The sequence below is a fragment of the Dryobates pubescens genome, chromosome 16 (assembly GCF_014839835.1).
Source record: "Dryobates pubescens isolate bDryPub1 chromosome 16, bDryPub1.pri, whole genome shotgun sequence".
In the NCBI taxonomy this organism is placed as follows: domain Eukaryota; kingdom Metazoa; phylum Chordata; class Aves; order Piciformes; family Picidae; genus Dryobates; species Dryobates pubescens.
This window is the reverse complement of record NC_071627.1, coordinates 24291410-24313375: the sequence shown is the minus strand read 5'-3', so window position 1 is coordinate 24313375 and position 21966 is coordinate 24291410. Positions and strand designations below refer to the sequence as shown.

The 21966-nt window shown below is 44.8% G+C and overlaps 1 protein-coding gene across 1 annotated transcript in view; it reads left to right on the top strand.

The window, feature by feature from the left end:
- Positions 1 to 20567, top strand: part of SMAD5 (SMAD family member 5) — a 31532-nt gene extending 10965 nt beyond the window's left edge. Inside the window, exons 2-7 of the mRNA XM_009911052.2 lie at positions 9832 to 10478; positions 11583 to 11834; positions 13260 to 13379; positions 14011 to 14232; positions 17257 to 17513; positions 18406 to 20567. Coding sequence (XP_009909354.1) covers positions 10076 to 10478; positions 11583 to 11834; positions 13260 to 13379; positions 14011 to 14232; positions 17257 to 17513; positions 18406 to 18549 — 1398 coding nt within the window. The 5' untranslated portion in view covers positions 9832 to 10075 and the 3' untranslated portion in view covers positions 18550 to 20567. The remainder of the gene's footprint in view (positions 1 to 9831; positions 10479 to 11582; positions 11835 to 13259; positions 13380 to 14010; positions 14233 to 17256; positions 17514 to 18405) is intronic.
- Positions 20568 to 21966: the final 1399 nt, after the last annotated feature.

Below are 21966 nucleotides of genomic sequence, written 5' to 3'. Positions count from 1 at the left end.
CCTGCCGCCAGTGCTGACAGCTGCCTGCCAAGGATGGGGCCGCTGAAGTGATTTAGAAAGGCAGGGTTTTTTTGTCTTCTGCGGGTTGTAAACTTAATAGAGGAAATAGGGCTTGCGGTTAGAAGGCACAAGACTGGAAATCAAGTGATCTGTGCTCTGTTCCAGTGGTGTAGTTCCTGATGTGACTTTAGGCTAATTAAATGAAGGTATTTCTCAGTAAAATGAGGTAGGAAAGAATTGATTCAGCAGTAGTTGTTAAGTACGGTGTTGCTGAACAGACTGAGTTGTTGGGTGGGTTGCTGAATAGATTCAGTCGTTGAAGGGCAGCAAAGCTGGAGAAGGGTCTGGAGAAGGAGTCTTGTAAAGAGTGGCTTGAGGGAACTGGGATTGTTTAGTCTGGAGACAAGGAGGCTGCGGGGAGACTCCAGTGCTCTCTACAACTACCTGAAAGGAGGTTGGTTGGAGTTGTTCTCTTTTCCCTAGTATCAGGTGATATAACCAGAGGAAATGGCCTGAAGTTGTGCCAGCGGAGGTTTAGGTTGGAGAGGAGGAAAAATTTCATCACTGAAAGAATGCTCAGGAATTGGAATGGGCTGCTCAGAGAGGTGCTGGATTCACCATCCCTAGTGGCATTCAGGACATGTGGACCTGGCACTTCGGGACGTGGTTTAATGGCCACAGTGGTCTTTGATGGACAGTTTGACACAGTGATCTTGGAGGTCTTTTCCAACTGAAAGACTTCTGTGATCCTAGGAATATATTATTGAGCAGATACAGTAATGGTTGTTGAATCTTGTGGTGGAATCTGTGGGGATGTAGAGATTTTACTCGGTGAATGATGTGGGCTCCCTGCTCTAACAAAACCGCCGAGGAATAACTGTCAAACTTTGCGTCAGCCTGTAAGTTTTGTCTTGTCATGGGAGATCAGGTTGTCAGCATGTGAGGGTTTGAGATGGAATCTCCTGCTGCTTTCCCTTCCTTTGGTAATTTCAGATCATTTGCCTTCCATGGGTGGCTTTAAAATGCTGAAAACTGCACTGAGCTTTATTTCATTGCCTATCTCAGATAGGGAAGCCCTTCACAGAATGTCCTTCTGATAGTCTGAGGCATCACAGGATTTGATGGAAGCGGGAAGGAGGGGGAGGGGGAAAGGTGCAAACACCCTGTTGCAGTCATGTGCCCGTGCTCATCAAAGGCTGTAGTACTTTATGAAGTTGGCAGCTGGTGGTAGTGGAAGTTAATGGAAGCGGCAAATAACTTAATTGAAGATGTTTCATAATTGGTGTGTTGTAACTTTGGAGAGTGCCCTGTCTGTATAGGGTGCTGTTGGATTAATGTCTTAATCCCTGCCGTTTGATAGTGGTTTACTTTCACCTCTGATATTAAAATTCTGTTCACTTAGCCTTGAAATCGCTGCTGAGTGCTTAATGGCAGGCTAGGTCTTGCAAAACCTAACCAAACCCAGACACTATGTCCTTATGGGAGTACCTGCCTTTGTCAAACCTTCCCTTTCATGTGTGGACAAAATACGTCTGAGGGAGGAATTTTCTTCTTTCTGCAGGAAACTTTCCTGTTGGAAGCCTGAGTTGGACAGTCATGGTGGGGGTGAGAAATGAGAAAGGAGGAAGAGAGGCTTCCTCTGCATTTCTTTCTCTTGATGACAAAAGGTCACAACAAAAGGGCATGCAGCTGGGATGTGATGCTGCCTACAGCTGTGGTGGGTGGGTTTTTTTTTTGTTTGAGGTTTGGAGTTTTTAACCTCTGATGGAACCTGAAGGAACTGTAACTGTGGACCCTGGTTATGAAGTAAGATTTTTAATCTTGCACTTTGAGTGGGGGATCTCCTGTGCAGCTTTTATGAGGGCAGAATAATCTGAGCTGGAAGAAATTCTGTCTCGAGACGGAGTGCTCGTGCTCTGTTAAGTGACTCTTTGGGTTTATTCAAACAGTCTCTGCAAGTTATATTGTGATCTTTAACATTCCAGGGGAGATTTTGTAATTTCAGAAAAATATCCTCTCTATTTTCTTTTTAGTTTCTAAATAAAACTCTGAGAACTCTTTTGTTGCTCTTGGCTGAATTTACCTGTCTGTAGAAACACTGCTGTGGCAGTCCAATGCAAGTCCCCTGATCTTCCTTCCCTGCCAGTTAAGTCTGGCTGTTGGCTTGTGTTTTTTTAATTGTTAAAATGCAGGTTTCTTCAACATTGTGTGATAGGTCTGCTGAAATTAATTTCAGTGTGGTAATATTTCTCCTTTCAAGAGCCTTAAATGGGTTTTTAATAGCAACAGGTAAAGAGCTCCTGCTCGGAGCGAAAAGATTTGTTGTTGTGCGAGCCCAGATATTTCATGGCTAAGGTTGATAAACAGCTCATTAAAAGCAAGCTGAACAGTAATTCAGCAATTTTGCACTTATCATTAGTTGCTGTGCAAGTTCCTGCACTCTTTTTCTGGGAGCCTTTTTAGCTGTGTTCCTGTGACCACGTAGAAAAGTTTGGCTGGCACTTCAGCGTGCTTGACCAGTGCGGGTTGGCAAGGTGCAGAGCTCCGCCTGCCAAGTCCGTATCCCTACTGACCTGCCACCAAGGTTGAGCCTGCCAGGACTGTCATCCTTGACAGAGGATCTTTGTCAGAATCCCTGCTACTGATCCACCAACTATGAGGTAGTGTCTCTGAATTCTGGGTCAGTGGATGTCACAAACTGACAAATTTAGAATACTTTGCCATTCATTCATTCTGTGGAAGAGGGAGAGGGGGGGAAAAAAGCAGCTTGCTGAATTACTATTGTCAGTGTTCCCTCCAAATCCTGCAGCTTTTGTAAACTTGTCACAGTCCTAATGCAGTTCAGTGGGAGTGGAAGTGTGTACACACACACATCTTTATTTTTCTTCCCCTCTTTCAAAGCTTTTTGACAATCCTTCTTTCAGGTCATGTTTTTTGTTGCCAATTTGTATTGTTAGTGGTAGTGTTTAGGCTCTCATTCTTTAATGAAGCTCTTGCTTCTGAGCATCTACGCTCGTGGAAGCTTAGTAATTTTTGTTACCATAATTCAGTATATGTGAATGGTAAAAGATGCCCCATTCTTTTGCTCCAGGTGTAGCATTGAGGTCATTCCTAATCACCCACTTGCTTGTCCTTGCCCACTTCCACCAACCTACTAATGGACACTTAGGCTTTTGTTTTCATATTTAGTGAAATTTAGTGATACTCTTGTATGCAATTTTAATTAAGAAATGGCTGTTAGCTTGTAGTTATCTGCTGTGGTTAGAGTAGATCTGAAATAACCTCAAAACCATGAGGCAGCTTCAGGGCTGACTTTCAGCTGTGCTGACTGCTGTGGATGATGGCATTTTGCAGCATAATGCTTCTGTAGGAAAGTGCCAATTAGCTGGAACAGAAGTGTGAGAAAATGCTCAGTTCTGACAAAACACTTAAGAGGGAGAGGTTTTAGTCCTAAGACAGAATTTGTTGGTTTTGAGAACTTCTACAAAAGCTAATTACTCAGTAATTAGAGTAGTTGCAGAGACCAGGGCCATGTGAAGGTTTGATTTCGTGTGTGTGTGTTCTGAGTGGATGCCTTAAGTAGATAACAACTTCTTGGAGGCTTGGGAAGTGTTTGGGTTTTCTCCCTCCTGCCCTCCCCTGTATCGCAGTGAGCCTCAAGTTTTGCCATGATGCAGGACAAATTCAAACCTTTCTGTTCTTTAGTTATGCTTTTGTTGAGATTTTCTTGGCATCAGCTGGAAGTGAAGGTGATTTGGAGATGCAGTGGAGCTCTGGTAGTGAGCTCTTCCTGACTGGGCTGCTCCTGTCATAGAAGCCACTATCACTTATGTATTTTTTATTTTTGAGAAGACATCCCCAAAGCTTCACTTTTGCCTTCTGAGCCCTGTGGCTTTTATGATTCCACTGCTGCCATGTAGAATGCATTGCTTGTGCTTGGCCTCAGGTTTTGTGCCGCTTTTAAGAGAGCACTGCTTAAATACTTCTCAGCTGACAGAGTTAAACGCTTCAGGGTTGTTTTTTGAGCTGTGTTAGATGATGTACAGATGTGGCAATGAAAAGAACAAGCATTGTGTGAGAAAGCCAGGTCTGCAGTTGTCAATGCATTTTTTTTGTGTATGGAGAGCAGCAAGATTTTTTGAAGATACCACAGAATTCTTTGCAGTCCTTCTCTATGTGTATCATTAGTTAAAATATGTTGCCTTACAAGGCGTGTTTGGAGCAAGGAAAACTCCTGTTGGTGTCAAAGCATTTAGCATGGGTTTTGGTCAGCTGGGTGTGCAGTTGGCTATATGCAAGTCCAGGTCTGCTGAAAATGCCACACGTTCCTTTTTGATATCGTTTATTAAATCTCCTTTCATCTTTTCCTTACCCTTAAGGGGAGGGGGTGGGGGGGAAAGAGTTACATTATTGATGGTGCTCCTCGTGGCTAAGATCTTGCACAGGGTAGCGGAAGAAACTTTTTTTTTCCCCCTCTGTTGAGAGGCTCTGGGAATGCTCCAGAATATGTGTGCCCTTCGAGTTGATTACCCACCTTCTATAAACACTGTGTGACCTTAGGATTTGCTTTATCCTTGATGAGCCTGGAAAAAGCTGTGGAGCTAGCATTTCTTCTCTCTTTGTCCTCAAGAAAAGGCTCTAATGCATGACTTTGCATGGGACTGTGAGCTGGGCTGCGGCTGTCCTTTGCAGTGCCTGTCAGGAAATGCATAAGGAAAGCAGGAGCTTCGTAAAACCAGGTGACACTGACATTTGGGGTTGTAGTCTAATGGAAAATATCGATAACTGAATGTATCAGAATAGGCTGTGATACACTGCAGTGGAGACTCTGAGCTGTTAATGTGTGCATGGAGTCAAAACACTCGAGTGTTCCTAAGTTTGAAGGGGCAGTAAAGTTAAGGCCAGGAGCTGGCTGCAAACAGTTTTAACTGCAAGTCTGCAGCAGCTCTAATGAGCCACCAGTTGTGTAACTGGTTAGAAGGGGGGTGGGGGTGGTGTTTGTGTCCTGAAATTGAGTCTGAAAGCAGTTTCTAATCATGAGCAGTGAAGTTCCTTGTTTCACTCTGGGTATGATGCTGCTCCTGATTTGCAAACAAGTGAATTCAGGAGGTTAATGATATTTCTCACCTGCAAAATCTGAATTCAGAGTATGTTTGCAATTGATGGCAGAACACACTACATAAAATTGCATCTCATTAGCATAAATACACTCTCATTTTGTATTGATCTGCTCTGCTGTGAGTTTTGCTCACACCCTTTTAGTCTGAAGGTGTGCTAGTAGTGGGTCAAATAAATCTGCTGAGCTTGCCACTTTAATGTAGGAGACTAAGAAAATCTCAGAGGAGGCAGCAAAGGCTCGTGGAGTTGCTTAGTGTTTGTGATGTTAGGTGGAAGGTGGTCTCACTCCCATCTTCACAAGTGGAATGCAGTTTCTGAGTTCTACTGTTAGCCAATTTTATTTCTGCTGTCTTGCCAAAGTATCAAGAAGGGGTTCAAACAATAGCCCTCTTCACACAACTAATTTCCTTCCCTCGGCTGTAGCTGTTAACAAGAGCTTTAAATGTATAAATAATGCTGCCCCCATGTCTGGTTTGGATACAGCCATTACTTCCTTTCATACTGCCCCACTAAAGCCCCCTTGTGCTGCCCCATGCAATGCGTTGCGCTCGCTCTTTAAAGAGCGTTTGTAACTGGTTTTTAAACGTAATGCCATGTGTTTCAGCTGCTGTCCTCCCGTAGCTCAGCTGAAAGGCTCTTTAAGAGGAGAAGGCGATGCATAATGCACCCTCTGCCTCTTAAGGAAATTCAAGAAAGGGCTTTTTTTCCCGCTGGAAGTTGTTCCCAGCTGCGTCTGGGAGTGCAACAATGAGAGTAATTTGTGCAACACTGTGATTGAAAATGTGACTCTTTAAAGCGTTTGTTTCTGCGCTGAGCTCTTTAAGCGCTGCGCTGTTGTGCTGCAATCAGGGCTCGTAAGGGGCGCCTCGAAAGCCTTCGGAGAAATTGATTGTGAATATGGATGATCTGGTGAGGCTGTTGCTAGCAGATGTCATGATTACTTAGAAACCTTTCAAAGATTAGATGCTGGAATTACATCAATTGCAAGTAAATGTTCTAAATGTGATTTCTGCCACTCGTTTGGAAATGTTAAAACCCTACAAGAGCTGCAGTTTCTACATGAAAACGTTTGGTTTCTGCCTGAACCTTTGTGACCTTAAATAGCTCCAGAGAAGGAAATGCTTTCAGTCCACAAATAATTAATGAAGCTTTTAAATTCTGCTTTGTTTTCTTAGGAAAAAAGTAAAAGCTGTAAGCCTTCAGTATTTTTGCCTTCCAGAATGAATTTCTGCAAGGCTTATCCTGAGAGAAAGTCAGTGTCACTTGTGCTTCTCAAAGTCTGTTAGTAGCTTGCTGCAGGGTTTCTTTTTGCTTTGGGTTTTCTTGAGCAGGTAAGAGATGCTTCAGCAGAAGAGTCTTGAAAGCTCTGGCTTCAACAGTCTCGGATTTTTGGGTGGTTGTAGCACAAACTTGTATGTGGGATGTTGTTGGTTTGTTTTATTGTAGAAGTTGAAACAATTTTCATCCAATCTGTTGTGATGCTTCTGGAATACTTGTTGTTCTACTAGGTTGTGCTTTTGTTGAGAGGTGTTAAGACTCACCTACAGCTTTTAACATTGATTGTTAGACTTACTCCAAGCGGATCACAGAATGGTTTGGGTTGGAAGGGAGCTTAAAGAGCCTTTAGTTCCAAGGCCCTGCCTTGGACAGGGACACCTCCTACTAGGACAGACTGCTCAAGGTTTTGAATACCTGGCAGGGCTGGAGTCTCCACAGCTTTTGTGGGCAACGTGTGGCAGTGCCTCACCACCCTCACGAAGAAGATTGTCTTCCTAATATCTGATCTAAATCGAGCTTCTCCCACTTTGAAGCCATTACCCACCCTCCTGTCACTCCATGCCTTTGTAAAAAGGTCCCCCTCTAGCTCTGCTGTAGGCCCCTTCAAATACCAGGTGGCTGCTCTAAGGTCTCCCCAGAGCCTTCCCTTCTGCAGGCTGTACAACCCCAATCTTCAGCTGTCTTCAGAGGAGAGGTGTTCCAGGCCTCTGATTATATTTGTGGCCCTCAAACCCCAATCATAGTTTATGGGAGAGTCATGGGTCAACATTTTCTTGACACTTGCCCTACAGATACTAGTTACTGCAGAACATCATTTTAGGACTGTTCCATCTTCCTTTGATTTTAATTACCTTATTTATTCTATAGAGCTGTAGAGTCATTAAGACTGGAAAAGGCCTCCAGAATTCACTCTTGGTCTAGTAGGAGGTGTCTCTGCCCATGCCAGGGGGTTGGAACTAGGTGATCTTTCTAGGTCCTTTCCAACCCAAACTTTTCTATGGTAATCAAGTTTCAACTGCTTGTGGGTAAATAATGTTGAAATGCTATACAAACAGCAAACTGCCCTTCCCAGTTGCTGCATGTTGCTGTTGTGTTCAAAATGCTAGAGAAAAGCCTACAATTATATGTGCTCATGGAATCACAGCATCATAAACTTTATTGCTTCCTGTAGCTGGGGCAGCTGTAATGGTACCCATCAGGGTGGCAGCATCCAAGAGGTGTCTCTGAAAAGCTGATTGGAGCTTAGCTGTGGAAATTTCTAGTGTGTCTTCTGCCTCGATGATGCTTGTGGTTCTTTGAAAGCAGAGCTGAGGAACAAAAATAGAACTTCTGGATTCTTCCTGGTCTGAGCTTCTAGGTGGGTTCATTTCCTTTTTCAGGGGTGTGAGCCATTGCTGCTGTCTCGCAGCTATTGAATGTAGGCAAGGCTTGGAAGTCAAGTTAATTGTGGCTGTAAACAGCTTTTACTTTTCAGAACACAAAACTTTTATCCTCTGTAAAAGAAAAAATTAGGCTGTGCTCTTGGCCAAGTGTATCTCCCTTTATGTGTTTCCTGTTACTTTGAAGGGTGCAAAGGTTCTCATGTGTAATGGCTCTAAGGAACTCAGTGATACTTTAAAGTGCAGGACTCCTCACTTCTGATACATAATCGGGTTTTTTCCTTGGGTTTTGTTGGTTTGGTATTTTTTTGCTTTACAGTACTCTCTTCTAAGTACTAACTACAGCATCAGGAGACTTCTGCTCTCCCAGTTTTATTTTTTGTTTTGGTTTTTATGAGAGCTTCAATTTGTCTGGTTTGCTTTGCCCCTTTCCCTTCTCCCCCACATATTAATGAAACTAAGATGAATAATCAAAGAAGTACCAATGGGATTAAGCTACTGTGTGAAATAAATGGATTTTTCCCTGTAAAGGGTGTTTATGAGGTATTAAACTTAAACTCTTCATCATAGCCAAGTGTCTTTGGGTTTGTGCCCTGCTTAGTAGAAAATGAATGTGGGACACAACTGCTTTGTCTCAGGGTGTTTGCTGTCTCCTTGGGTGGCAGTGCTGAATACCTGGTTCTGTTAGGGGAAAGTCCGTGTATCTGAGAAAGCTTGTAAATGTGCCTAGGCACCTAGAAAAGCCTTATCAGATGGCTTTTAATTAATGAAAGTAAGGAGGAAAAAAGATCCTCTTGATTAAAGGTAACAACCTAAGTGAAGCAGCACAGAGACACTTAGGAATCTGGCTCCCCCTCTCCTCACACACACCCCTTTTCTCTTATGTGCAGATGTGATGTCTCAGGGTATGTTAGGTGTTCTAATTCACCAGGGTTTATCAAGAGTTGAGAGACAATGTTGTTTGGCAGTCTCTGTAGCAAGAAAGGAAGCATCTTTTGTTATTGACATCCTTTCTCTTAGCGCTGCTCTTGCTTTTTGCCAGCTGCTCATTGTCTGTACTTGCTTATTTAGTATTCACAAGGGATTTTACAAGTTCTTATCAGTCGCTTGCCACAGCACATCATTTCCTCTTGTCATCGGTACTCCTGAAGCTGGTGGGGGGAGGATTCGCAGCAGAGCTGGTGAGTGGTGGCAAGCACCACCATTCATGAGCGCTGAGCTGCCCCGGGCTGTGCTGCTCCTCTCCTAGCTCAGGCAGTTTGTAGTAAAGGTCACGTTTCTGGTACTACTCTGCCGTGCCTTTTCCCCTCTTCTTCTTTTTTTTTTGCCTCTGGGGAAAAGAAAACAGTTTTTTAATTTTCTTTTCCAAAAGCTAAAAATATCAGAGGCTTCAAATATTCTGAAAAGATAATAAGGAAGTGCAGCATAAAAATAGGCACAGCTGCAAAGGTTGAGCACCTTCTGGAGTGCCTGGGGAAGGGTTGGGGGGTTACTGGGCTTTTTCTTTTCATTGTTTTGGGGGCTTTATTTTGGTTATCTACAGGGTGGGATATTGTCTGGGGGTTTTTTATATACTCTTCAGCAAGCATCAGGTACCTAATCAGAGCTTGTGCTTTTGGGGCAATAAAGATGTATTTGAGAAGCTGAGTACTTTAGTGCAGTACTGGCTGTGGAGCTGCTGGTTCCACTGTGCTGCTTCCCTGTTGGTTCAGAGTGAATTTCAGTCTTGTGGTGAAGAGCCATGGTGGGAATGTAATTCTAGTTCTAAAGCATTCTCCTTGAGCCTGTCTTCCAAAGGGAATTCATGAATTTGAGGAAGATTAACAGAAACCAAGGTGTCCCTTTAGTCCCTTGACTGTCCTTTTACCCACTACTTATTGATGCAGGAGTCTGATCACATTTTACTGTATTAAGCTCTGGATTGAGGTCCTGGTGCTTCGAGGATGAGGTGCAATGGCTAGGGCTGAAAGTGAGGCTGATTCTTCTACTATCTGCCCTTTTGCTGTCCCATGTTCTTTGCCTGTTAACTAATTACTTTTTAACTTCTTTTGACTAGGACTGGAGGAATCACTCCTTAGTTTTGATGGGGAGACTTCACCAGTGACGTCTCTATGTTCATTTGCCGGCCTCCAAGAGTTAACACGGCCCAGCAGTGGCAATAGCTGCTTTTTGGTGTACGCTGCCATTTAGTTGGAGAAACCCCAACACAACAAAACAAGAAACAAACAAAACCCAACCCAAATAAACACCCCCCCCCCCAACATACAAACCCCAACAACCCTGCTGAAGACTTGTGTCAAATGACGTCAATGGCCAGTTTGTTCTCCTTTACTAGCCCAGCTGTAAAGCGTCTGTTGGGCTGGAAACAAGGAGATGAAGAGGAAAAATGGGCGGAAAAAGCTGTGGATGCTTTGGTTAAAAAACTGAAAAAGAAAAAGGGTGCTATGGAAGAACTGGAGAAAGCCTTGAGCAGCCCAGGCCAGCCCAGCAAGTGTGTGACTATCCCTCGGTCTTTGGATGGCCGACTGCAGGTTTCTCACAGGAAGGGCCTTCCCCACGTCATTTACTGCCGGGTCTGGCGCTGGCCCGATCTGCAAAGCCATCACGAGCTGAAGCCATTGGATATTTGTGAATTTCCTTTTGGATCTAAACAGAAGGAAGTCTGCATCAATCCATACCACTACAAGAGGGTGGAGAGCCCAGGTATGTTTGAGCAGGAGCCGCTGCATTTTTCTCTTCCTCTGCCGCTGTATAATTCCATTTGCTCTAGGAGGGAATTTGGAAGAGGAACGTTCCAGGTGTGCTTTTCTGGTGGGGTTGTGGGGAGGTGTGCTGTCCAGCCTGCACAAGTTGCTTTTCTTTGTGGTAAATCCCACTTTCTCCACAGTTCTCATAAGCCTGCTACCCTTAAAGTCAGTGGCAACGTTCTCATTTGTGATAGAGAGCATTGCTCAAAGGACTTCAGTTTCCTTGAGAAACTCCTTTTAAAACCTCAGTCCTTGCAAGGAGGTTGGTGGCCTCCTTTCAGGTGCTCAGTATTTCATCAGTGAGTGACCAGAATTGAGGACCTCCCATTAGCAGCCAACAGAGCTGTACAGAGACCCAAGAGTGATCAGTTAGAGCAGGGCACATACCAGTTTTGTGTCACGGAGAGGTCTTCTCTTAAGGCGTGTTGCTGTGGCAGAAGGTGAGCAGGGTTGTGGTTATGAGTGGGAGAGATGAAGTATGTAGCTCTGGGAAGTACAGTGAAAAGCTGTTTCACAAAATGGTTGTAACTCTGCTGCACCCAGCTGGAGTGCTCAAGAGCTTGAGCTCCAGGCTCCAGCACTCTGGAATTTAAAAGTTAGAACTCCAGTTTAGCAGGAGCTGTATATTGTGATACAGATTTGGATTGTCTTCAGTGAAAGAAGCTGTGCTGAAATACTTCATTTGACTGTGTTTCTATCTTCACTGGTTTGAGGTACCCAGAGTGAATCCTGTACTTTCGGTGTGTCCTGTGGACTTGGTTGGTTTTGGTGGGCTGGTATTTTGTTCTTATTTTTTTAAAAGTCTGTTTCTCATTGCATGAAATAGGAGTGATTTTACTCAGAGTTTTGCCAGAGTAAAATTTGAGTCTTCCATGAAGCATAATGTAAAGGAGAAAGCCTGGGGTAAAGCCAGGACAGACAAAGCCCCTGCTTCTCTTTCACCAGCCAGTGGTGAACCTGCCAGGGGGAGCACAACAGCACAGTGTTTGCATCTCGTTCCTTCTCTCTGTTTTTCATCTAAGTTTGTCTGGTTTGTGTTTTTTTTACACTTCTCTTTCAGTTCTACCTCCAGTGTTAGTGCCCAGACATAGTGAATTCAACCCCCAGCACAGCCTGCTGGTTCAGTTCCGCAACCTCAGCCACAACGAGCCGCACATGCCGCACAACGCCACCTTTCCAGACTCCTTCCAGCAGCCCAACAGCACTCCCTTCTCCATTTCACCCAACAGCCCCTACCCACCATCCCCAGCCAGCAGCACTTACCCGAGCTCCCCAGCCAGCTCTGGCCCATCCAGTCCATTTCAGCTACCGGGTAAGTACAGCCTGAATGTCAGCTTAATGGAAGGAGCTGAAGTGTCAGCTGTTGGTGTGACTGAGGAGTTTGTGGTGTTTGCCATGAATTGCTTTGTCCTTTGCATGTTAGGGGAGTTTCTTCCTAGCTTTGACCCTGGTCAGAGTTGTTACAGTTTTGTTTCTCCACATGCTTTGTGTCATGAATTAATATCACAGAATAGCTTGAGTTGGAAGGGACCTTAAAGAGCATCTAGTTCCAACCCCCCTGCCATGGGCAGGGACACCTGCACTAGACCAGTTTGCTCAAAGCTCATCCAGCCTTGTCTTAAACACTTCTAGGGGTGAGAAACCCACAGCTTCTCTGGGCAACCTGTTCCAGTGTCTCACCACCCTCACAGTAAAAAAATCTTCTTCCTGATGTCCAGTTTAAATCTGCCCTGCTCCAGTTTAAAGCCAATGCCTCTTGTTCTGTCACCACATGCCTTTATACATGGCCCCTCTCCAGCTTTCCTGTAGGCCCATGGCGAGTTATTTTGCACAGCTTCCATGCAGAATAACTGGTACATTAGAGGAATACCTAGCATTGAAAAGAAAGCAGATGTAAGGGGCTGAGCAAGATTGCTGTCTTGATTGCTGTCTTATTGATGTCTTTCTCTGAATTAAGATGTGGTATTTAGGGAAAACCAGCAACTGACAGAGGCAAACCAGAGAATCTTTATTGAAACTTTCTGGATATTGTTGTGGTTTATAAAGCAAAAAAAAGTTAATAGTGTTAAGAATTTTGCTTTCCAGTAGCTCAGTGGTTGCATCTTTGTTCTTTCTTGTGGCCCCTCTGGATAAGTGCTGTGAGCACTGGGGTGGCTGCTTTAATGGCCTGGGCAGGGAGTTTCTGAATCCAAATGGCAGAACACAGCTCCACACTTTTCTCATGAGCTCAGCCTACAGAAGCAGCAAAACCCCTACTGGCTTAGGCCTTTGTTATGCTACAGCAAAGAAAGTTACTTGTTCTTTTTCTTACTACTACTTTCTTGGGGAGCACAGAGAAGAGAGTAGGCAAGAAAGCCAATGTTTGTGTGGCAAACAGTGGCAGCTAGAGTCATCCTGCCCAGCTGCAGAAGTGCAGCTGTTAAAGGAGAGGGGGGAAAAAGAGGAGGGGGAGTGCAAAAGGAGAGAAAAGGCAAAAAGAGTAAAGCACATCTGAGTTCTGCTCCAGTGCCCCATCTTGCAATTAGTCCCAAAGGTAAGAACCCAACTATTGAAGGAGCTTACTGTAAAGACAGCTGGGCTGTCTTCAAGTTACTTTGAAAATGGATCCAGGTGTTTTAATATCTCTCATTCAGGAGTGGTTTTGTGTGTTTATGACTGTAGAATGAATAAATAAATACTCTAAATGGTTGAGTTGTCCTCTGGTTCATTCTTTTTCTCCTCTTTTTCACTTTTGCAGCTGATACTCCACCTCCTGCATACATGCCCCCTGATGACCAGATGGGGCAGGATAATTCACAGTCAATGGACACAAGCAATACAATGATCCCTCAAATCATGCCAAATATATCCACCAGAGGTAAGTCACATAGCATGGGGTAAAATCAGCATCGTTTGGCTTCCTAAAGCTTGTGACCAAATAACTTGGAATGGCACAGGAAACCTCACAGATGAGTGGAAGCAGTTCTCCAAGGCGTGCTGGGGATGTAACAGGAAGAACTGAGCAGTAAAACTGGCCTGGCTTATTCTCTTCTCTCGCTTTTAAAGCCTCAGGTGGTAGCATGGCTTACAGCAAGTTGAATTTCTTTCCATTAGTCTTGGGGTTGGTATTTTTGCTCCCTTTGCCTGCTGTTGGGATTGTATATGCATAAAGACTCTGAAAATGAAGTCTTAAAACAGCCTTTATAACAAAAAGTAGAGAGAAGAACCATGTTTCAGCTGGCATCAGAGAGCCATCCCGATCCTTGTGTAGGTGTTTGGTTTGTTTAATATCCGGCTTAAACTAGGAAAACCAGTCTGAAATAGATCAACTAGCTAAAATGGATGAAGGTCAAAGTGATCAAGATGTTAATCAGGGCAGTTCCTGCCCATCACAAGTGGTGCCCAAGCTTCTGCTTCTCTGTAGGTGTTTTGGGAGGCCTGCCTGGCGGTTTCAGCTTCAGTGTTCTGACCCTTCTGTAAACTGCTGCTTCCCTTCTGCTTATTTCCAGATGTTCAACCTGTTGCCTACGAAGAGCCCAAGCACTGGTGTTCCATTGTGTATTATGAGTTAAACAATCGTGTTGGGGAGGCTTTTCATGCATCTTCCACAAGTGTCTTAGTGGATGGATTTACAGACCCCTCCAACAACAAGAACAGGTTCTGCTTGGGGTTGCTGTCCAACGTGAACCGCAACTCGACCATCGAGAACACGAGGCGGCACATCGGGAAAGGTAAAGCTTGGCTCTGCTCCCTGGGACTGAGCAGCTCAGGCCTTGGGTTTTATTTCAACTTCTCTGTGCTGCAACTATGATTCTTCTTACACAAGAGCAGGTTATGCTTCACAGAATACTTTGACTGCCTTGGCAGCATTGGAAGACAGCTTACTTAGCCACAGAATCATTTTGGTTGGAAAAGACCTTCAGGACCACCGTTGTCTAACTCTACTGAGTCAGTTGCTGAACCATGTCCCTCAGCACCACATCTCTGTCTCTTTCAAACATCTGCAGGGGTGAGGATTCAATGACCTCCCTGGGGAGCCTATTCCAGTCTTTGAGAATCCTTTCAGTCAAGAAGTTTTTTCTTATGTCCAGCTTAAACCTCCCCTGGTGCAACTTGAGGCCATTTCCTCTTGTCCTGTCACTTCTTTTTGGGAGATGAGACCAACCCCAGCCTGACTCCAGCCTTTCAGGGAGTTGTAGAGAGTGAGGTGGTCTCCTTATAGCCTCTCTTTCTCCAGGCTGAACAACCCCAGCTCTCTCAGCTGCTCCTCACAAGACCCTTCAGCAGCTTGGCTGCCCTTCTCTAGACCAGTTCCAGCACCTCAATGTCCTGTTAGTAGTAAGGGCCCAAAACTGAACCCAGTACTCAAGATACAGCCTCACCAGTGCTGAGTACAGGGGGGCTACTTCTCTGGTCCTGCTTCCTGATAGAGGCCCCAGCCATGGTTTGATTCATCTGGGAGCTGCATCCATTTTGTTTGGCACTGCTTTAAAAGACGAGCTATTACCTTGTCCTTACCAAGCTCTTTCTTTCTGGGTGCTTCTTCTATTCAGTGATAGGTTGTAAGGAGGATTTTTGTGTTTCAACCCCAAATAACACATTGCAGGACTTCTGATATTTTATATCTCCTTCTTGCATCAAATTCTTTGTACCACTTCAGAGTGTGTCAAAGCTGGAGTTTTTGGAACTCTGTTGTTTGTGCAAGGTATTAAGCTGCTGTCTACGGCGTGTCCAAATCTCTTGCGTGAGCTGGCAGCAGGACTTTGAAGTGCTAATGCAAAACTGCAAGAGCTCATTTGTCTGAGTGAATCCATGGGTGTGTAGGTGTGTGGGAGGGATTCCTGGAGACAGCAGGTTTGGCAAGATCTTCTAGTTTTCCTGTGCTGTTTGGCTGATAGCACATACAGAGGCATGGTTTTCATCTTCTCTGGAATGTGCTTGGATTATCTTAGAATGTAGTACTCCTCTTTAGAGCACTAATTAAGTTAGTCCTGAGAGGAGAATTCAACCTGTTGCACACTTTAGAGGCTTTTTGAGCACCCGAGATCATTGGCACTGTTGGTCTGGCTTTTTGTGTGGTCAGAGTTTGCTGGTAACGCCTTCAAGACCCATCCTGTCCCTTAACAGTCTGTCAGGGATGCTGCTAGAAAGACAGCAACATTTGGCAGGTAATTTGGAAGCCAAAAGTTCTCTTAATAGATCTGTTGGAAACTTGGCTCTGCAGTGCTGCTGTCCAAGAAAACTTAATGTTATAAAGGGGAACAGCTGATTCCTGGAGCGTGGGGCATGTGTCAGGTTCTGCTGTTTTGGCTGAGCCCTTTCCATTGTGCTTGCAAAGCAGTCCAGTGTCTGCCTGAGCTCAGAATGGTAACAAGAGATCCAGCATCATGCTGTAGAGCTGGGTGTTGTATTGGCTGCAGTGGGCTTTAAAATAGCTACATCTCTTCTATTAAACTAAAACTTTGCTTTATGCTAACAGTTCTGAGAGCAATGAAGCTTGATTTGAGATAAAATACCGTTTATTTATGGCTTTTATTGGGGTTTTTTGCCTCTTGAAAATATTCCAGTCCCATTTGCTAAGCTTTGTCTGCAGAAGGATGACATTGCAAGTGTAAGTGGCTTCTTGTTGTGCATTGGATTGGTTTTGAAGTGTCTGTGTTGTTCTCAGACTGCATTGTCCAGTTCCCCGTCTCAGACATCTCTTGGAGAAGGTCTTTACCCTAAAGAAGTGAGCTAGCAAGTAATGGTCCCTGGCCTTTTAAATAGGGTTGTGTAGGGAAAATTCATGCTTGCCTGTCCCAGATTCTCTGACAGCTGCTTGTAGTCAAAGAACCCAATGGTTCCTCTGTGTAACCTCCATCCTGCCTTAGTCCTTGGTGGATCTAGCAGTGTTCATAACAGTTGCTGCTGTCTGAAAGATTAACTTGCATCTGCTGACTTGCTGCAGCCTCATCTGGCAAACCAGAGGATAGTCTGCAGTGGATTCTCAGGGTATTGCAAGGAAGGCCTGAACTGAACAGTCTCTCAGCCATGGAATAGTGGTGGGTAGGAGGAGGAGAGAGGATGTGGGAAAAGGAAGCAGAACAGTGAGAATCTGTGTTTGGTGCTCAGGATCAGCAGCTTTTGGATGTCAATTTGTAGTCTAAGTGTGTTTCAAGCTTCAGAAGATAAAGGGAGGGAAGCACCTGTGTAGATAGCTGAGTCCAGGCAGCTGTGACAGCTCTAGGGGCTTCCTTGACTTTAAGGTCTCTAAAGACTGATGCCTTTTAAATTGTGCAGCTGACTGGACTCACCTCTCCTTTTGCTTAATAAAATATGTGGAAAAACCAGAGCAGGCCATGGATACACTTTCTCATCCCTGTCTTGTCACATCCCTTCTCCCAGGACACTTCTGCTGGCATTGCCACAGGCAGCAGCTACTGGTTTCATAAAGCTGGAATTGTAAAATCCACCTAATTCTCTCAAATAATAGCTTGAAATAACTTGAGACATGTGGAAGTAGCTTTCCTTCTGTGATTCTGTTCTGTAGTTGATGGGGGAAGGACATCTAGTGGCTGATGTATAATGAAGCCTCTCCTGTGTTTTGAAGTGGGAAGGTTATAGTGTGGGTAAAAGCTTTCATGAGAAGCTCCTCAAGCAGAAGATTTACTGCTGTTGTCTCTGATTTCAAGGGAATTGTATGAAATACTGTGTTTTGGGGGGAGGAGGGGAAAAAAACCCAAATCATTTGAAATGTTTCTATCTTTGTTTTCAAGGAGTTCATCTCTACTACGTTGGTGGGGAAGTCTATGCTGAGTGTTTAAGTGATAGCAGCATCTTTGTACAGAGCAGGAACTGCAACTACCACCACGGCTTTCATCCCACAACTGTATGCAAGATTCCTAGTGGATGCAGTCTGAAAATCTTCAACAATCAGGAGTTTGCTCAGCTCTTAGCCCAGTCTGTCAACCATGGATTTGAAGCAGTGTATGAGCTCACCAAAATGTGCACCATCCGAATGAGCTTCGTCAAGGTAAAGGCGTTCCGTTGTGGTGTGGGTTGGGGTGTCCAGCAGTAGCAGGGAGGCAAAAGTACTCTGACCTGCTGTGGCTCTTTCCACTGAGCATGTCAAAGAGTCAGTCTGGGGAGAGGGAAGGAAGGAGAAGCATAGGTTGTACTGAATGCTGGCTGTGTCTTTAGCTCCTTCAGTACTCAGGACAGAGATTTGATCATTGTGGCTGCTATAATTCTGCTAAAGGAGGTTTGAGCTCATGCTGCAAATGTGAAGGAACGAAGTGAGCTCCAGGAATGAAAGAATGCAAGCAGAGAGGAGCAGAAGTGATTGCAGAGTCAAAACTGCAACTCCTTTCACTCTGTTTTTTTTAATTGATGATGGTATTAGCAGAGACCTGATTTGAATGCCTGAAGCCAGGCTGTGCTGCTGTTCTCACCGAGGTGTGTTTTCAGCGTTGGTTAATCGAGGTGCTGCCCCGTTCAGGTTTAGCATGGTGTCTAGACTGGGGCCTTCTAGGGCTGCCTTTGCACCTTGGCCAAAAGTCACCTTGTTGGTTTTGTAAGTTATGATAAGTACTGTTCACTTTGAGAGTGGAGAGGACAGGGAGCAGGAGGGAGAAGCAGGAGAGAGATGTGGCCACAGCCAGGAGCCCTTCTTGAATCAGCAGCGTGCTCGTGGTGCTGCTCCAGCTCTGTAGCAGGCAAGACCTGACTGGGGCTTGCAGATGCAGCTTCCTTCTGCTCCTTCCCTGCCTCGGTTTGGTGTTTTTTCCTTTTAGATGTGTTGTAATACTGAGTTACATGCAGGTCAGTACCTGAGCTGATGGTTTGTGGGTGGTTGGTAGCACAGTTACTTTGGAGAGGAGGGCACGTCCTCACCCTGACTGACCACATCTCCTTCATCTTCACAGGGCTGGGGAGCTGAGTATCACCGGCAGGATGTCACAAGCACCCCGTGCTGGATAGAAATCCACCTTCATGGGCCCCTTCAGTGGCTGGATAAAGTACTCACACAAATGGGTTCTCCTCTGAATCCCATCTCCTCTGTTTCCTAGTGCTGAAATGCAACCTCCAGCCTTGTTTTTAGCGAACTGGTTCTAATTCTAGAGCAAACTTCCAGTGTGGATATACTGTGAGCTGTACGGAGAATGGATCTTACAGTGTAACTCTTTGGTTTTTAAATCCCTTTGTGACCAATGCCATTGTGTATAGCTAATCAGTTTTTACATTTCAATTTGTTCTTGTGATGCTTAAGTGACAGTTGAGCCCTGAGGGAGAAAAAGTCTATTGAAAAGTTCAGAACATTGGTTTTTTCCCCCCCTCCTTCCCCTAGAACTTCAACAGGCATATGTCTTAACTGGAACATGGCTTCTCTTTTTTCTGTCCTGTAGGGACAAGAATGATGAAGACTGGCTTCAGAAAATAAATACATATCATAGTTTGGGTGGGTTGGGGTTTTTTAATTATTATTGTGATGGTTTTGAGACTGTTGGAAGCTGAGCAGCTCCAGCTTGCAGGCTCTATTCTTAGCATAGCTGTTGAACATCTTAAGGTTGACGTCTGTCGTGAGCAAAATTAGGCTTTATGAAGGCTGATGTGCCTCAGATTGAACAATGTGATTTTTATTACTGTTTCTTTTTTGTTGTTGTTGTTGAAATGTACACATGAAATATACTTTTTACAGCTATTGGAGTGGTGTAAGAAAACAAAGCAAACACTTGTATTGTCTGCTGGCAAACGCTGTCCTAAACACACTGTATGCTAATGCAGAATAGCAGTTGTTAGCCTTTTCCCACTTCAGTTTTGTATTCTCTCTCTCACCCACCCTTGTACTGATCCCAGGTAAACATCTTGCACGTGTCTGGAGTAGTAATCCCTGGTTTGCTTTCCATTTCCACCCCTGCCCTTTGGATTTGGTTGCCAAGGCTCGCTCTGTTTAGGTACCCTTCTTTCTTTTAACATGAACACTACTATTTGTAAATGGCAGTGCTTACTACTTTTTGGAAGGAATAAGTTGTTTCTGTTGTTGTTTCCTTGGTGTTTTGTTTTGGTTTGGGTTTTTTTTGTGGTGTTCTAGCTGTTTATTATTTTACCTGTCTGGAACTGATCTGCCTTAGCCCCTTCCCCCCGCCCCCCTTAATCTCTCAGTAGCCATTATGCAGTATTAGTGATCACAACACTCTACTTTCATTCACTTTCAGGATGAGTTTTGAAGGCTGTTGAGTGGCTTAGCAAATTAGGAACTGAATGCAGAAGCTTTTAGTTCCAGATCATGTAATTTAACACAGACCTGTTGGCAATGACCAAAAGTAATCACTTTGTAGTCTGGGTGAGACAGTGGTCTTGAGCCTGTCCCTGAGGGCAGGGGCTCAGTCAGAAGACTCAGTGGTTGGCAGCTTTGTGGGATGGAAGGACTGCATTAATGTGATGGTGAAATTCCTCTCTCACACCTAAAGAATCCTGTTGCCTGTGCTGTTGTATTAGTCAGTAGAGAATTTAAACACTAAAGGAAACCAGTTCAATAGCCTATGCATATTTTCCCCCCCTTAAACAATAAAAAAGGAGGCTGAAAAGTATTCCAGGTGAATTATATACAAAACTTCTTTGCATGCAGAAAAGGACCTGTTGTGTATTTCCACTTCTCACCCTCCTTTTCCTCTTTCCTGAACCTCTCTCCAGAGAAGGGCTCAGTGTTTGAGGGAGAGGCTGAAGACTCTGGAATGCAAATACTTAACTCGAAGATGCCTTGCAGTTAATGGCTGCAGTCCTGAGACACTGATTGCTTTACACAAGTTCTTGTGTCCTCTGTGGAACGACAGTCTCTGCTCCAGTGTGGCAATCCTGCATCATATGGTACCTGAGTAGCAAATGATCTTAAAGGAATAAAACTGTTTACGTGTCATTGAAATGTTTCTTATGCAATGCCTTAAAGGAATAAACTGTAACACTTCTGCAGAACCCTCCCTCATGTGCTCTTGTACAGGAGTTGCTGGGTGCCTGGGGCCTTGGTTTTATCTGTTTGTTTGTCTGTTTGAAGCAATTTCTCAAGTGTGTTTTAAATCAACCAAGAGCATCTGCAGGAGGAGGGGAATTGCACTCCTTGCCCCTCACCTTTGGGCTCTGCTTTCATTCTTTGGAACTACAACCCACAGATGGTTCTTCTGATGGCATAAAAGCCAACTGGCCACAGGATCAGGAGGCTTCTGTTGTCTTCTCCCCAGGCCTGACTTTTCTCCTGTTCTGAAAGTGCATATCTGACACTACAGGACTCTTTCTTGCCTAGCTTTCCTAATAAATGTCATGGCACACTGGATGGAGGAAAGAGCTCAGCTGTGGGGACAAGGCTTTGCCTTACCCAAAACGTTTTCCACCTGGCTGCTTCTCTCCTGTGTTTAGCTGTGGCCAACTAAACGACTCAGGAGTGGGTGCTGAAGTGAGTGTTTGTGAGCCAGAGCTGGTGCTTAGTGCTAGTATTGTGGTTAGGTTTGCTACCCATGTCCTGAACCATCATTTCTGCAGTAGTATTCCCCAGTTAGCCCACTTCTGATGCTGCCATTAAGTACTAAAGCACTCTGGCGTTTTTCTGCTTGGCATACTCCTGAACTGTCATAAATGTGGTGCTGGGGATCTCCTTGGGCCCCTGCTTCTGCCAGGGCAGGCTGGCAGGAGCAGACCCACTAAGATTTGTTGATTTGTTCTACTTTGCTGTTCCCTTTTTTTTCAGTATGCCTTTTGGAGAGCTTCCTGCTTAGCACATTTTGTCTGCTGCTGGTTCATGGTGCTCCTAATTGATCAGTTGATTAGGTGGTGTTGGATGATAGGTTGGACATGATGATCTTGAAGGTCTCTTCCAACCAGGTCTGTTCTATTCAGAACAGAACAGTTCTATTCTAATTGCACTTGGTTCATCCATGCTGCTGATGTGTAGTTCAGATATTGGTGTGTGGATGGAGAACTGTTTGACCCTGGGGATCTTTTAAGTATGGCAGTAGCAGAGTGCTGCTTCTGTGGCAGCTGATGTGTGCCTGAGGCCCTTGATCTAGATGGAGGAACTGAATCAGGAGTGTGGTAGATGGAAGGTGGAGCCTCTCCAGTATAGCCCAGCTGAGGCTGATTGGAACTCTTCAGTGTCAACTTCTGCCTTTCTTAGTGTGTTGTCTTCATTTGGAGGCATCTGCCTGCTTTGCACCAGCCACAGGGCTGATTAATAGCAAAGGGCCCAGAACAGGCACGTGATGAAGTTCTCTCTGGGTTTGCTGAGGTGAGATAGCAGCTTGGATGTCTCTCCTTGGCGGCCTCCAGTCTTGCTGGCAGTCAGTCCAGTGCCTTGCTCTGAGCATTACATGAATTGCATTAGGCATGAAGGAGTTGGACATGAAGGGATGGCACTGGGTGATGGCATCTCTAGGACCAAAATGAAACTTTCTGGCTCCTGAGTTGGGAGAGACAAATCCAACAAGTCAGAAGAGATG